This window comes from Arvicanthis niloticus, chromosome 21 (genome assembly GCF_011762505.2).
Source record: "Arvicanthis niloticus isolate mArvNil1 chromosome 21, mArvNil1.pat.X, whole genome shotgun sequence".
NCBI classification, from domain to species: domain Eukaryota; kingdom Metazoa; phylum Chordata; class Mammalia; order Rodentia; family Muridae; genus Arvicanthis; species Arvicanthis niloticus.
In genome coordinates this window covers 34,376,221-34,393,117 of record NC_047678.1, presented here as the reverse complement: position 1 = coordinate 34,393,117, position 16,897 = coordinate 34,376,221, and the positions used below count along the sequence as shown (strand labels likewise).

Below are 16,897 nucleotides of genomic sequence, written 5' to 3'. Positions count from 1 at the left end.
GGATGTGACCTTTAAATAGTTCCTCTGGTCTCCCACTCACCATCCCCCCCATGGGATCCATCTCTCTCTCTCTGTCTCTTTTATTCTCACTTTTTAAAAAAGTATCTGAGTTGTATGGGTGTTTCCCCTGCACATATGCATATGCACTATGTGCTTGCAATATTCTGGAGGCCAGGAGAGGGCGTTGTTCTGCTGGAACTGGAGTTACCAACAATTGCCATCCAGGTACAGGAATGGAACTGAAGTCCCCTGGAAGAACAGCCAGTGTCCTTAACTGCTGAGCCATCTCTCTATACACTCCAGAGCTTTTCCTAATTTTTTGTTGAAAATGGACTTTTCTTATATACAAACAGCAAGCATGAGGGTCAAGACTGAGCCCCTGGATTCCCAAGGCCAAACACGATCAAATGTTTTCTAATTGAATGACTTTTTCTTTTCTCTTCTCTTCTCCTCTTCTTCCACAAAGATGGAACCTACCAAGCATTTTCATATATATATACATATATATGTATATATACATGTATATATACATATATATGTATATATACATGTATATATACATATATATGTATATATATGTGTGTGTATATACATGTATATATATGTGTGTATATACATGTATATATATACATGTACATATATATGTATATACATATATACATATATGTGTGTGTATATATATATATAATGTGTTGGGGGACACTTGTTTGCCATATTGTTTGTGTGAAGGCAAAAGGACATCACAGAGACATTGAGAGCTGGTTCTCTCTTTCTTTTTTTGTTTTTTGTTCTTTTTGTTTTTTCGAGACAGGGTTTCTCTGTGTAGTCCTGGCTGTCCTGGAACTCACTCTGTAGACCAGGCTGGCTTTGAACTCAGAAATCCGTCTGCCTCTGCCTCCCAAGTGCTGGGATTAAAGGCATGCACCACCACTGCCCAGCTGGTTCTCTCTGTCTATGATGGGGGGTTCTAGGTTTTGAACTCAGGTTGTCAGTTTTGGCAGCAAGCTCCTTTATCTACTGAGCCATCTCCATGGCCCTAGGTATGCACTTTACCATTGGACTATATACTTCCAGACATATTTGAGCTTTTTTTGTCCCAGTTGCAACCAGTAAAATACTTAACTAATGTAATCATAATAATCAAATAACACCTTTAAAATGTGGTTAAAATAAATATGAATATTAGCAGTCTTTAAATCTAATGAAAATATTGGGGAAATTAAATGTGTGGATTATGATGAGGAATAATTTTTTAAAATAATTTCTTTTTTTCTTGTTTTAAAGATTTATTTGTCAAGGCCCGAGCAAAATGTTGAGGCCTGGGCTGCCCCGCGTTTGGCGGACACTGTATCCCAGCCCAAACTGCTGCTCCGGTGCGCAGGTCGGGGTTCAGCAAGAGAGTGAGGACAGACTCAAAGAATGGAGACCAGACAGAGTGTGATTCAATCTTGTTTATTCTTCAGTCTCTCTTCCTGGTCCAAGTCCCAAGTCTAGCTGTACCCTCTAAAGAGTCTCCCTAAAGAGAATATCTCTCTGCTGTCTGCCTCTGCCTTTTATGTCTCACTTGTAAGCCATGCCTTTTGGTCTCAACTTTAATCATGCCCTTAGGTCTTGTCTCTAAATCTGATCTCTACTCTTCTAAGTCATACTCTTAAGTTACACACCTTTAATCTTACACACCTTTAATCTCACACACCTTTAATCTCACACACCCAAGGTATCTAAACCAAGATTATCAGAGCGTGCTCAGCTGTTGTAGGCTATTGTAATCCAAGTCTCATGTCAGGGTATATGGCTCAAGATGGCTGCAAAGCTAATAGCTGCTTTCTGCTAAAAGTCAGCCCCCAACATTTATTTATTTATTTATTTATTTATTTATTTATTTATTTAATGTATATGAGTATACCATTGCTCTCTTCAGACATACCAGAAGAGAGCATCAGATTCCATTACAGATGGTTGTGAGCCACCATGTATTTGCTGGGAATTGAACTCAGGACCTTGGGAAGAGTAGTTGGTGCTCTTAACCACTGAGCCATCTCTCCAGCCCTAAATAATTTCTTTTTTGTTTGTTTGTTTTTTGTTTTTTTGAGACAGGGTTTCTCTGTGTAGTCCTGGCTATCCTGGAACTCACTCTGTAGACCAGGCTGGCCTCGAACTCAGAAATCTGCCTGCCTCTGCCTCCCAAGTGCTGGGATTAAAGGCGTGTGCCACCACCACACAGCAATAATTTCTTAATTTTTATTTTATGTACATTGGTGTTTTGCCTGCATGTGAGAAGGGTCAGATCCTCTGGAACAAAAGTTACAATTGTGAGCTGCCAGGTGGGTGCTGGAAATTGAACCTGGGTCCTTTGGAAGAGCAGCCAGTGCTCTTAAATGCCATCTCTTCAGTCCTGAGGAATCATTTTAAAATGGCAAAATCTCTCAGAGAGTGAAAAAGTATGAAAAATATCTGGAAAAATTTCTTTCTAGTATTTGTAGAACTGGCTTCTCACTCAAAGTGGTCTGGACACCTGGCCTGAAGAGCGGTTACATCCTCAGACTTTGGGAAGGAAAGGCAACTACAGCCCATACTTCTGAGCTTCACCAAACCTGGGAATAAAATAAAATTCCATTTTCATTATCTCAATCAGAGCTGTAAGGCGTGGGCGTACGTAACCTGCCAGTGCTCACACGTGCCCAGCTGCTCCTCAGAGTTTCCAGGCGTTGCCTCATGCTGGGAACAAGGTGGACCCGCTCTTTGCCCATCATCAGCTTCCTTGGCTCACTGGACTGCCAGTCCACTGTGCTGCCTGGGTAACACATGTTCCTAGGGAAGAGAATCTCCCTGTATGTGTATTAACATGATCATGCAATGCCTCCCCCAGAACCTCCCTCTCTAGTCCCCACTGTGTTTAAATAGTGTCTTCAACTAATGGGGCTGTTTTAGAATGCTATTAGGTGGTTGACCCTCGACAGAGGAAGTGGATCAGTAGGGGGTTGGCCTTGAGGCTCTGGAGCTTGGTCCACTTCCTGTTCTGGTTCCAGACTACTAGGCCACCTATTTTTGCTATCTTGCCTTCCTGGCATGATGGATAGGGTTCTTTCTTCCTTTCTTTTAAAGGAAGATGTATATCTGCATGTACATGTGTGTATCACATGTATGTCCAGTACCCACAGAGGCCAGAAGAGGGCATTACATTCCCAGGAACCATCAAGTGAGTGCTGGGTACTGAATCCAGCCTGGTCCTCTGGAAAAGCAATCAGTGCTCTTGACTATTGAGCCATCCAGACACAATTTTTTTTTAAATGTAAAGATTATTTTATACAGGCATACTTAAAGGTCCATCTCTCAGGTGATTCTAGATTCCGACAAATTGATATATTAATTCTAACCATCACTTCTAGCATTTTGGAGGCGGAGGCTGGAGGGTCAGCAATCAGCAATGAAAGCCTAACTCAGATAATTCCCAAGTCTGATATCCAGGAACAGTTTCCACCTGTTCCTGCCTCTTCTCATCAGAGTGAGGTTTTATCAGTTCTTGGATAATAATGGCATGTTAATAATTAGACACTATACATTTTGGACAGTATGTTAGGAGAGTCTGGGTAGTTTTCACAGGCTTCCTCCAGCAGTGCATCAGTGGTATGAAGGTATCACTCTCTTGCTACTGACTCAGGAGTAAAAGACTGAGCAGGACTCCCACTTTCAACAATATGAAGGCAATGGAGTAACAGGAGGCAGTGAACAGCATCGAGGGCCAGCAAGTGGAGCACAGTCTTTCTATGGAAGAGTGGGTGAGCGGTGAAGCTCACTGACAGCCACCGGGGTTGCGGGGGGGGGGGGGTTGGGGGGGGGAGGATTTCATTGAAATTAGACCGGAGCATGCCGATGTAATTCTAGCAGCCGACTGAGCCCCACCAGTAGTACTTCCTGTGCTGGGTGTGGACACGGGGCCTTGCACGTGCCAGGCAATCACCATCTCCAAGTCGCACTCCCAGCCCCATAATCAAACTTCTGAACATCCAGAGACAGAAGAAAGAACCCTTGAGAGAAACGAAAGGGAAGTGATGTTGTGCTGCCCACAGAGAAAACCAGTTCCTTTGACAACAGATTGCTCATCCCAAACCATGAAAACCAAAAGGAAGCAGGAGAAGGATGCTAAAGAACCGTGAACCCAGAATTCTGTATCCAGTAAAAATATCCAGAATAAAGGGAGAATGAGCATTATAAACATTGTATGTGTGTTGCATGTGTGTTTGGTGTGTGCACAGTTGCTTGAGTGTGTGTGTGTAGCCAGGGCTACACAGAGAAACCCTGTCTCGAAAAACCAAAAAATAAATAAATAAATAAACTATGGAATGGAAGAAAATATTTACAAATCTTCTCTCTCTGTAGGAACTTGCATCTATATTATATTAAAGACTCGTAGGAATAGTTAGGACAAATAATCTAAGGAAAGACAAGGGACTGAGTAAGCACTTCCTCAGGGCTAGAGATGGCTCAGTGGTCAGAGGACTCACTGACCTTCCCAAGGATCTGAGTTCAGTCCTTAACACCTAACTTGAGGCTTACAGTTGCCTGTAATTTTGGTTCCTGAGGATCTGAGACCCTTTTCTAACTTCCATATGTTATGATGTCGAAAACCACGAGCCAACACCAAGAGGCTGCATAGCAAAGTTTTATCTTTTTTTTTTTTTTCAAAGTTTTATCTTTATGGCCAGGCCAGACTTACATTCTCCTTTGGCAGGAAAATGAAGCAGCATAGATCAGAAGCGAGAGGACCCTTTTGTAACAACTGAGCAAGTGATTAAAAAACAACAACAGAACTTTGCAGTTACCTTATAATGTGGGAAAGGTACATTTTATGAGTTTGTGGTCAGACAGTTAACAAACATTTTATGGTCAATCAATTCTTGGGACAATGAAAACAAATTTACAATGTGCAATTTACAAGATTATTGATGAAGAACAAATTAAAAACAAACAAAGTGACCTCTAGGTAAGGGTATAGTCAAAGTCTAACATTGTTTAACTAAAAGAAAAATGGAGTCAACTGTCCCTGAACATACAGCACCTGAACATATGTGCACAAACTCACACACAGACTACACACACATAGACACATAATTTTAAAAGCTTTTTAAAAAGAAGATACACAAGTGGCCAACGTGCACATTGAAGAAAAAAGTTCAACATATTTAGCCATCAGGGAAATATGCAAACACATAGTGGGAGATGCCGTTGACAGGAATCAGGATGGTTGTAATGAAAAGGTCAAGTGGTGAAGGAAGAGGTCACTTGGCTGTCTAGTGTGTTTAAGGCCAGCCTGTGATATACTTGACCCTGTCTCAAATCAAATAGAAAAAGTAAAAAAAACCAAACAAACGAACCTGCTGACTGAACAGTCAGTGTATGGGGTATAGGCATATAACACGTTTATATGTGCATATGACACGCATGTGCAGGCCAGAGGTTGATACCAGGTGTCTTCCTCAGTTACTTTCCACCTTATTAATTTGCATGTATTTATTTTGTGTGCACAGATGGAAGTCAGCAGACAAGTTGGGGATGTCTGGCCTTTCTTCCACCATTTGGTCGCTGGGTGCTGAGCTCAGGTTACTTTTGACTGTCAATATGGCAGTCTGTAGAATCACCTGAATATGAAGCGTCTAGATCAAGCTGGCCTAGATCAGGCTCATTCGTGGGAAGGCCAGTGTGTCGTGAGAGACAACATACTCTGGACAGGGGATCCTGAACTATGTGAGAAGGGAGAAATCCAGATGGGCACCAGCATGCACGCATGAATTCGCTGCTTTTGACTGCACTTGTAATAGAACTGGCTGCTTCCATTCTGCTACCTTGACTTTCCCACAAGCATAGACTGTAACGGGGAATTGCAAGTGAAAATAAACCCGTTCTCCCTTATGTTGCTTTTGCCAGGGTATTCTACCACCACAACAGAAAAGAAACAAAGGTGTCTGGGTAACAGGGAACCCCTGGATGAAAGGAAAGAGAGGCTGTCTTGTCATCCAGGGTATAGGTGTTACTGAAGCTTGGCCAACTAAGAATTACATTTCCATGCAGGGTTACTTAGGCCACGGTGGCATGAGCTATTTGGGTCAGGGATGGCTTAACTTGCCCTTCACAAATTGAGACAAGCAGACATCATCCCCTTGGCTCAGCAAAATGTGTACCCCGCCTCCCCCCCCCCCACCCCCCCTTACAGCACTCCTTACCAAGGTCGCTTACCCTCCTTCTCCTCCTGGGAAGATTCTGTTCTGCTTGTCACAGTGTTTAGAAACAATGCTGGCCTTTCTGTTGGAGAAGGAGGCAGATGTGGACGCCAGGGAACAGTCAGCTGTTCCTTTAAAGCCACAGCTCCAAAGACAGAAGTCTAAGACAATCTTAGTCATGCTAATCTCTTTCTGCATGTTCCTGGGCCTCTGCTCCCCCTTGTGGTTCAGGGGATACAGGTCACACAGGAATAAGAAATTTTGTCTCAGATTTTGCTGTTACTAAGATATCTCTTGAGTACCCATAAAAGGTGAAGATCAATGGCTCAGGCTGTAAGAGCAACGGTTGATAAATGGGACCCTACTAGACTGAAAAGCTTCTATAAGGCAAAGGACACTATCATTAGGACAAATAGCAGTCTACAGATTGGGAAAGGATTTTCACCAACCCGACATCTGACAGAGGGCTAATATTCAAAATTTATAAAGAACTCAAGAAGTGAGACAACAACTCAAATAACCCAATTTTTAAAAAATGGGATACAGAGCTAAACAGAGAATTCTCAACAGAGGAATCCCAAATGGCTGTGAAGCACTTAAAGAAATGTCCTTGGTCAGCAGAGGAATGCAAATCAAAACAGCTCTGAGATTCTATCAGAATGGCTAAGATCAAAATCTCAAGTGATAGCACACAAGGATGTGGAGCAAGGGGGACACTTCTTCATTGCAGGTGGGAGTGCAAGCTTGTACAACCACTTTGGAAATCAATTTGTCAGTTTCTCAGAAAACTGGGAATAGTTCTACATCAAAACCCAGCAATACCACTCCTGGGCAGACACCCAAAAGATGCTCTACCATCCTTCAAGGACACTTGCTCAACTATGTTCATGGCAACTTTATTCATAGTAGCTAAAAAAAACTGGAAACAACCTAGCTGTCCCTCAACTGAAGAATGGATAAAGAAAATGTGGTACATCTACACAATGGAATACTATTCAGCTAAGAAAAACAAAGGCATCATGAATTTTGCTGGCAAATGGGTGACACTTGAGGATATTATTCTGAGCCGGTGGTGGCGCACGCCTTTAATCCCAGCACTTGGGAGGCAGAGGCAGGCGGATTTCTGAGTTCGAGGCCAGCCTGGTCTACAGAGTGAATTCCAGGACAACCAGAGCTACACAGATATTCTCCTCTTGAGAGGCCTTCAAAATACATTTTATTTATGTGCATGTGAGAGCTGGTCCCAGAAGAGGCCACAAGAGGGCGATGGGTCACCTTGAGTTACAGGTGTTGAGCGGGTGCCAGAAGAGGGTGCTGGGAACCCAGCTTCGTCTCATTCTCAGGCAGAGCAGCAAACAATCTTTAACTGCTAACCTATTTCCCACTTACCCAGGGAGGCTTTTTTAAAATATAAAAAATTGTTTAAGTACCACTGATTTTACCAAACAGATTCTATATACATCGGCCATCGACTATAAGTTCCATAATGACTTGTGGTGTCACTCTTCAACTTTCTTTCGTTCTAGTCTCTACTTCTCCCTTACGTTCTGGATATGGGACACACGTGCTTTTGGCCTGGGGGGGGGGTTGTCTTTCCACTCAAGTCCTCACCACCTGTTTCCTCCTTTAATGTCAAGGCATCTTCTCAAACTGTGAGTATTCTTTTAAGTTCATCTTCAGGGAGGATGTTTCTTAAATTATCTTGATTCTGCTATGCTCTTCTAAGAGATCTCTATTTATTTACCTTACCTACCGTCTGTGTCCTTACCTGGCTGACTGTGAGAAGGCAGGGACTTTGCCTACTTTAAACTGAGGAGCTGCACACACAGTGGACCTTCAACGGTACATCACAATTGTTAGCATTCTGTCTAAATTCCACCCCACAGTTACCTGGCTGTTGCCAGGTAGGCCTGGCCCACTATAAAAGGGGCTGCTTGCCCCCTCATCTCTCTCTTGATCTCTTGCTCTCTTGATCCCTCTGTCCCCTGGCCCCTTCCCGTCCCCCTCTCTCCACGTGGTCATGGCCGGCCTCTATTTCTCTACTCTCTTTCTCTCTCTGCCTCTACTACTCTCCTGGCTCCCTTCCCCATGCCCTGAATAAACTCTATTCTATACTATACCGGTGTGTGGCTGGTCTCTCGGGGAAGAGATGCCTCGGCATGAGCCCGCTGAGACACCCCCTTCCCCCATACCTCTCCACACACCCACAGAACATATTCTCTTTATCTTTTTATTTTATTTTGTTTTATTTTATTGTTTGGTTTTTCGAGACAGGGTTTCTCTGTGTAGCCCTGGCTGTCCTGGAACTCACTCTGTAGACCAGGCTGGCCTCGAACTCAGAAATCCGCCTGTCTCTGCCTCCCAAGTGCTGGGACTAAAGGCGTGCGACACCACCGCTCGGCTCTTTATCTTTTTATAAACACATCAACAATATTCCCCAGGGCTTCAGGGTCTGGCTTCATAGGAGAAAGCATAACAAAGGAATACAATGACCTATAAAATTAATTTTATGTAATAAAAAAGGAAAATACAATTAATTAGAATATTTAAAAAGAAAAAAATAAAGCAGCATTTAAAGAGAATTTAAAATCTTTTTGAGCCGGGCGGTAGTGGCATATGCCTTTAATCTTAGCACTGGGGGCAGAGGCAGGAGAATCTCTGAGAGTTCGAGGCCAGCTTGGTCTACAGAGTGAGTTCCAGGACAGCCAGAGCTACACAGAGAAACCCTGTCTCGAACAAAACAACCAAAAAGAGCCTTTTGAAAGTTTTAATCCTCGCAGTAGGCTACAGGCTGATCCGCACCGCGCAGGCGCCGCACAGGCGAGACCAGGTGAGCGACGCTTTGGTGGCACCGTCATGTGACCGAGCGGCGCGCCCCTCCAACTGCGCCTGCGCGGGGGCTCCCGGAAGTGGCCAGCTCGAAGCGCTGGCGGCCCAGTCCGTCGGCCCGTCGGTCCGCTTGTCCGCTGCCGGTGCCGAGCGCGCCTAGGCCGTCGTCGCTGTCCCTCCGTTCTGTTCGGTCCGACGCGGCGGCCAGGCGCTCACCATGGCGTCGTTCATCTGGGTGCAGCTGAAGAAGACCTCGGAGGTGGACCTGGCCAAGCCGCTGGTGAAGTTCATCCAGCAGACGTACCCGAGCGGCGGCGAGGAGCAGGCCCAGTACTGCCGCGCCGCCGAGGAGCTCAGCAAGCTGCGGCGCTCGGCGCTCGGCCGCCCGCTGGACAAGCACGAGGGCGCGCTAGAGACGCTGCTGAGGTGGGCCCGGGCCGCGGGACTCCCTCCCAGCCCCGCTTCCTATCCTCCCTCCCCTCCCAGCGTCCTTCCTTCCCGGCTTTGCTTCCTCCCTTCATAGCCTCTCTCCCTTTCCCTCTCCCCCGCGCCTGGCCTCTCCACTCTGACTCAGGCCAGCGGCGTAGGTGTGGTCAGCATTCTTTCCTGGTGAGAGGACTCGTAACCCTGCCCTCCCTTCCGGGTGGCATCTGTCACCGAGGCTCCTTACCTGGGAGGACGTCTGCCATGTAATGATCTCTCTGGTTACAGCCGTTTGACCGGTTTTCACTTTTCGGGTGTTACAACCGAAGTCTCCTTTTTGCAGTCTCTGTTTGTGGGACTTTTATTGGGCCACATCCAGATTTCCTAATAATAGTTACGTAAGTGAAGGGAGAGAATTTAGACACTGGACCGAATGTCCGTGACTTCATTACATTGTTCACTTGAAATAAGTCATCTTATGTTCAGAATAATCAAGTGACAGATTGGCAGTTGTAAAAGTTAGGAGCCGCAGTCATTTGAAAGAAAAGTTGAATGACATAGACCACTGAGACTGGTTACTTAAAATCTTTTGACAGGGGGGTACGCACATGTGGAATACATTGGTCTTTTTTGCAATTGATGACAACCCAGGTTGTCCTGTTAATGATAACATTTCTGTGGTACCTTATGATCCAATTTCTGGTAATATGATCTTGTTTCATGCAAGGGACACTGCTGGATTAGGATGTAAGGTGCAGAAATTCTGGGAACAGAGATGTCCAGAGACGTCCCTTAGCTTTGTCATCATCTTGCACCCATGAGTTTCCTTCAGAGGTGTGGTCTATGTGTTTCGAGATCGCTGCTAGCAGCCCTTACCATAGTTAGAATGGCTCCCAGCACTAGGTAAACTGTTGACAGACTGTGGATCCAGATTTCAAACAGTTTTTCCATGAGTTTTAAAGTAGATTTGCTTAAAAGTGCCTGAGTTTTGTAAAACTGTAAGGAACATCGAAAGAGCTTGCTTGCTTGCTTGCTTGCTTGCTTGCTAGCTCTGGTGTAGTCATATAGTGCTTGTCTACAGTATGCCCGGCCTGTGTGTCCAGTGTCTGTCTCAAGCACTTGATGCACATCGTATCATCTGGTCCGCTAAGGCAGTGTGGTTCTCAACCTGTGGGTCACAGCCCCTTTGGGGTGGCATATCAGACATTCTGCATATCAGATATTTACATTACCATTCATGTCAGTAGCAGAGTTACAGTTATGAAGTAACAACAAATTTTATGGTTGGGCGTCACCACACCATAAGCTGTATTAAAGGGGGAAGGAGTGAAGCATTAGGGAGGTTGAGAACTATTGCTGTAAGGGAAGCGTTGCCTTCACCTTAAGAGTCTTTAGACAATGCCTAAGACATTGAATGCATCCTTGGGTTGTGTGCTTTGCAACCTTTGAGTTCTGCCTGCTGTGATATTTTTAAGTCTGCTTAATTAAAAAAAAAAAAAACCAACTACAAATGTACTTATCTCTAAGAACGTTCTCTCCTACTCTGTCCATCTCTGTGTGAGCATGCCTTAGCTTGCATGCCTTGACATGTGTACGGAGGCTAGAAGACAATCCATAGTCGTTGGCTCTGTGGTCAGGCTTGGTGGCAGGCATCTTCCTGTACTTGGCGTTCTGGCCAGCCCTAAGGAGCTGTTTGTTTCTAAACTAAAATCCTTGGGGAGGCTTGTTCTTTACTGCGTCACTTCCTGTGTTGGATGTGTTTTGGGGGGACATCTTTCAGTCATATTGAGAAAGTATATTGGTTTTCTTTAAGGTTGTGTTAAACCTGCATAGATTTCTCTATATTGTTAGGTAAGTATCTTAGGTTAGAGTCTTGATGGCCAGAGCTCTGTGAATTATAACGAGAGGGTGTGCTATACTTTTGGGATTTGGTAGATTGCCTTCCTAGAGAACTTTGGTATCTGAAACAGAGGCAGACCTAGAGGGCAGTTAGTTACTGGTGTCTGCTTGCTCTGTGGAAGTACACAGCTCTTAAAAATTATTATTTTAGTTTTATGTGCGGGTGTTTTGCCTGTATGTTTGTGCACTCTATGCGTGCCTAGTCTCCACAGAGACCAGAAGAGGATGTAGAGTCTAGAAGAGCTCCTGGAACTGGAGTTAGAGATGGTTATGAGCCACTAATTGTGTTCTGGATTGAACTCGTCCTCTGGAAGACCAGCCAGTGTTTCTAACTGCTGAGCCTTTTCTCCAGCAGTTGGATTTATATAAATTTATTTCATTTTACTCTGCTAATAATTAGTCTTTCTCTCTCTCTTTTTTTTTTTAGATATTATGATCAGATTTGTTCTATTGAACCCAAGTTCCCATTTTCTGAAAATCAGGTAAGCCGTAATTTCGCTATCAAGTTGTGATTGTAGCTCACCTACTTTCTTCTACCTGTGGGTTCATTTAATTGAAGTCAAATGATTACTATGGTTAGGGTTCTGTGGCAGTTTTATATAAATTAGAAGTTTTGACTCTGTCTGATGTGAATATTGCCCTTCTGAAGATTCTCCTGAATTTTCTTCATGTCGTCAGTCAGTTTTGAAGCTTGTATAGAGTGTTCATCTCTATTTTATACCAATGGGATTTGTCTATTTTCACCGTTGACTTTTTTTGAGGATGGTTGAGACAGGGTTTCTGGCTGTCCTTGAATTTACTATGTAAACCAGGGCAGTCTTCAACTCATGAGATCAGTCTGCTTCTGCTGGGATTAAAGGTATGTGCTATCAAGTTTGGGAAAGCCTTGTTTGTTTGGTTTTTGTTGTTTTTTTTTTTTTTTTTTTTTTTTGTTTGTTTGTTTGTTTTTTTGTTTTTGACACAGGGTTTTTCTGTATATCCCTGGCTGTCCTGGAACTAGCTCTATAGCTCAGGCTGGACTTGAACTTACAGAGATCCACCTGCTTCTGCCTCCTACATGCTGGGATCAAAGGTTTATGTATCCCTGCCTGGCCTATTCTTATACTAATAGTTTTGTAGATGAAGTTATCATTTGTTGAGATTCCCTTTAAGGAAGTCCAGGGTGAAAGGTCTGTGCGTGTGCACCATGCTGGTGGGAAATGAGCCTGGAGTAGATGAACTCAGAAGAGTCAAAGTCTGCTGGGAGCTCAAGGGAGACGGAAATAGGTGTGCAATACTGTGTGTGGTGGAAGATTGCTAATTCAGTTTAAAGGTTTTTTTTTTTTTTTCCCCCCCATGAAACTCGGGTGGAGTCACGCGGGGAAAGCGAGATTCGAACCGGGAGAGAGAGAGAGAGCAAAGGGCACGGGCTCGCCCTCTGCAGGCGGCTACCTTAGCCGCTGCGCCACCGCTGGCTTGCTCATTTTAAAGATTTTTGTGTTGGATTTTGATAAATTATTTAAGTGAAGCTAAGGTATTTCAAAGTTTCATATGGGTTAAATTTATTTTAGAATTAGGAAGAAAGCCAGGTGTGGTGGTTGCATGCCTTTGATCCCAGCACTTGGAAGGCAGAGGTAGGTGGCTCTCTGTGAATTCAAGACCAGCCTGGTCTACAGAGTTCCAGGACAGCTAAGGCTACACAGAGAAACTCTGTCTAGAAAAACAAAAAGAACAGAAAGAATTAGGGAGAGGTGTAGTTCTCCTCCCCCTCCCCCCTTGGGTACTTTTGATTGAACCTGTGGCTCCCAACCACTCTACCACCAAATTACATCCTCAGCCGTCTTTCTGTCTTTTACTTTGAGGCAGGGCCTTATTAAGTTGTTGAGGCTGGCCTTCAACTTTAGCTTATGTAACCCAGGCAGATCTTGAACTTGTGACCTTCTTGCCTCAGCCTCTTGAGTAGCTGGGATTATAGGCCTGTGCTAACAGGCCCAGCTAGTTTTCTATTAGGTGAAATTTTTATTCATTTATAATCATGTGTAGCTTGACTCTTTACAAAGTATATTGTATAACTACTACTCAGATCAAGAAATAAAATAGTACCTTATTCCATTCTCCCCCAAAAGCCATTCTCTTGTCTTTAAACAATATTTTATTAGTGTAAAATTTAATGTTGAAGCTTCATTGCTTGCATTTTGAATGCTATTTCTAATTGTACGTAAGTTCATTAAGTTGTATGGTATTTGAGTCTGGTTAATTTTGATGTGCTATTTTTATTTATTTCCAAGTTTTTAAAAATAATAAAGCAAAATAAAAAATATATATATTTTAGGCCAAATGTGGCGTCATACACCTTTCACCCACACATGTAAGAGACAGAGACAGATTTCCATGAATTTAAGACTAGCCTAGTCCAGGGCTACACAGTGAAACCTTGCCTCAAAAAAACCAAAAAACCAAAAAACCAAAACCCAAAAAGTGACTGTATTTATTAGTAGTATGTGTGTGTATGATGTTGCGGATGTAATGGTCTGCATGTGGAAGTCAGAGGACAACTCTAGGAGTTGGTTTTGTTCCCTTCATCTTTGCATGAGTTCTAGGGATTGAGTTCATCTTGTGATGATTTTGCAGCAAGCTCTTTAGGTGCTGAGCCATCTCACCAGCCCATTTTTCCTACTTTGGTAGCAGAGCCGTTCAGTTTGCTCCACCAGAAAACCTCACAGCGCTTTATTTCCTTTACTTCTCTTTGTTTATAAAGGCCATACAGAATAACGTTTTGAAATACCTTAATGTTAGTATTTTACATGGGGGAAAAAAAGGTTCATAAGAAGGAAAGGGGTCATTGGCTAGAGGTGACAACTACACAGGTTGAACTCTGTTCTTCTTACTGGATTTTTCTTCAGATTTAAACAAAGTCCAAAGAGGTAATAAACGTTTTTGTTCTTCATCCTCTTCTTCATCCTAGATCTGCTTGACATTTACATGGAAGGATGCTTTTGATAAAGGTTCCCTTTTTGGAGGATCAGTAAAATTGGGTATGTAATATTTAATACAAATTATAGACTTGACGAGCATTTTTGCTGCTTTTAGATATTTTAAAGTTGGTTATCTAATGACTACTTGTGAATACTGCAGTTTTTTTTTTTTTTTTTTTTTTTTAAAAATCTCATTTTCTTTTTTGACTTCAACTTCTAATCCAATGTGATTTCAAAATATTTGCAGAGCCCATGCCTTGCCAGGCACTGTCCTAGTTACAAAGATGCATAAGGCAGTTGTGTCCAGTTGGGTTGTGAAGACAATTATCTCACTGAAATGTACTATGTATACATACGTGCAGAATGCAGCATATGGTGAAGTTTTGATCCATGAGAGACTACATGTATGATGGTGGTCATGTACGATTGTTGTCTGGTGATATTGTACCTGTCCTACTTCGTGTAACTACGCACATAACAACAAAGTGCTTAAAAGCTCATTTCTCAGAATGTATTGAAGCCATTGAAGTATGACTGTAAAATCTCATGGGAGCCTGGATGAGCAAGAAGTTAATTTTACTTGTAGAAAGCAAGCAGTGAGTTAGGTCTTGAAGAATGAGTTTGTACAAACATAAGAACTAAGTTTAGAAGGTGCTAAAGACATTTAGATCAGCCAGCCTTAATTTCCTCATTTGAAAAATGAAAGTAGTGTTTAGTTTACAGGGTTACTATGTAGGTTAAATGAGTGAACACATTTAAGGTCTTTAAATGTTTGACTTAAAAAAGTTTCAGTGTTCATTAAGTATTAGCTACAATGAATGAATAAAAATAATAAACAGTAATGTTGTTACTATGTATAAACTATATTTGTATATGCACATGATATACATATTTTATAAATGTATTATATATGTATATTTTATATAGTAGGTATATGTTATATAAGATATATATTAATATCTTATATATATAAAATATGTACATAGATGCACTTAAGTAAATATATGTTTATACCTTTATAGGTAAGGAAGTAGAACTATTTATTCTGTATGTTCTATATAAAATGTGATAATGTAACAGTTATTATGGTTTGAAACTGTGAGTTGAATTGGATTTTGAAAGGTGATGGTAATGGAACATTGGTTGTAAATAGGTACAAATATGCTCTTGACTTTGCACTTTCCCATGTTCACATTGATAGCCAGTTATTATTACCTACATCCAGGTACTGTGGACAGGGCTTCATATGTATTATGTTACTGAATTCCCAGTAACACAATAAGGAAAGATACTTTCATGGCTAGTTGAGTATATTAGTTTGGAAAAGTTTAGTGACTTGTGAAGGGTGTGTGGCTAGGATTTAAAGGAGCTGAGAGGAATACAGAGAGCCTGCCTCTAAGATCAGAGAAACAGACCATTGGGAGATCAGAGAGATGACCTAGTTAGACTAGGTAGTGTGGATGGTCACAGAAGGATTGGACTTGGAAGAACTTTTGCAAAGTGAAATTGACTGGCTTTGCTGCCTGTCAGAGAGAGGAGGAGGAACAGAAGGTTGACTCTGAGATTTGGCCTGTTGGATATTTGGTTTATGATATGTCTGATATGGCTTTTCTGTTACCACCTCTGTGTAAGCATTTTTCTGACATCTGGAAATAGTAGATTTGAAGCTCAGAAAAGAGAGTTCTAGATTTGGCAGCAATTAATTGTTAGTGGCAAAAATCCATCCCTTCTGACAGATTATAGGCAAAAGCATATAAAAACCAGAACTAGAAAAGTTGAGAAAAAGCGTTTGGGCCATGGAGGACTCAGGAAATACAGTCACTGTGAAAGTGAATGTTGAAGTGTTTTCAGGCTGATGCTGTCCAGTGCTTCGGACACCTGGTTGCGTGTTACAACAATTGGGGGACATGTTAGAGGTGAATATGCAGTATAGTGTGCCTGGTGCCACAGAAGGAATTGATGGGGTGGAGCACTTGAGTAACCTATCTCCAGCTGACTGGTGGTTGTGCAGGCTGAGTGGGGTTGGAACAGGTTGTACTGGAATATCTGGAAGATAGATGGTCACTTCTAGTAGCAAAAATTAGAAATCGAATGTTCTTCAGTAGTATCTTTCTGCACACTTGCTGCTCTTGCGTCCTTTTCGAAGAGTAAGTTTCCATGCTGACATGTATGTGGTGGCATGTTAAACTGTGCCCATAGAACGCTAAATTCAGTGACCTACATCATACACCTTTAAGGGCCCTTTGCTTTGGGCTCCTACGGATGCTTGTAAAGAACCTCTTCTGACTCCTTCGTGCTTGCATCCAGGCAGCCTGAGCACGTGCAGTGGCAGTTTGTGAAAAGCTGTGTGTGAGCATGCCCATAGTTATTTGTGAAAGTAGAAAAAGTATATTTCTAAGAGGTAAGGTAGTGGGTGATTTTTAATTTTTCTTTCTTTTGTAATTGTAATTTGTTTTTTAACAGTTGTTTGAATTTTGGAAAACAGTTATTATTTATAACTAAGTTCTTTCCTTAAAATAAACTTAGTGTAGAAGAAATTGTGGCAAACAAGAACAGAGTTCGATGCTAGGAAAA

The 16,897-nt window shown here is 42.5% G+C and overlaps 1 protein-coding gene and 1 long non-coding RNA gene across 3 annotated transcripts in view; one reads left to right on the top strand and one right to left on the bottom strand.

The window, feature by feature from the left end:
• Positions 1-2,508: 2,508 nt before the first annotated feature.
• On the bottom strand, positions 2,509-6,471 carry LOC143435323 (uncharacterized). The gene is made up of 3 exons (XR_013105518.1): positions 6,235-6,471; positions 3,904-4,028; positions 2,509-2,594 (listed from the first exon to the last, which is right to left on the bottom strand). It is a non-coding gene; the product is annotated as an uncharacterized LOC143435323 (long non-coding RNA).
• A 2,632-nt stretch (positions 6,472-9,103) lies between these two features.
• The window catches only part of Pdcd6ip (programmed cell death 6 interacting protein), a 50,093-nt gene continuing 42,299 nt past the window's right edge, over positions 9,104-16,897 (top strand). Inside the window, exons 1-3 of one of the 2 annotated variants that reach the window (XM_034484133.2) lie at positions 9,104-9,473; positions 11,797-11,851; positions 14,314-14,383. In XM_034484133.2, the coding sequence (XP_034340024.1) occupies positions 9,265-9,473; positions 11,797-11,851; positions 14,314-14,383 (334 nt within the window). In that variant the 5' untranslated portion in view covers positions 9,104-9,264. The remainder of the gene's footprint in view (positions 9,474-11,796; positions 11,852-14,313; positions 14,384-16,897) is intronic. The other variant, XM_076917269.1, reaches the window with a different exon arrangement.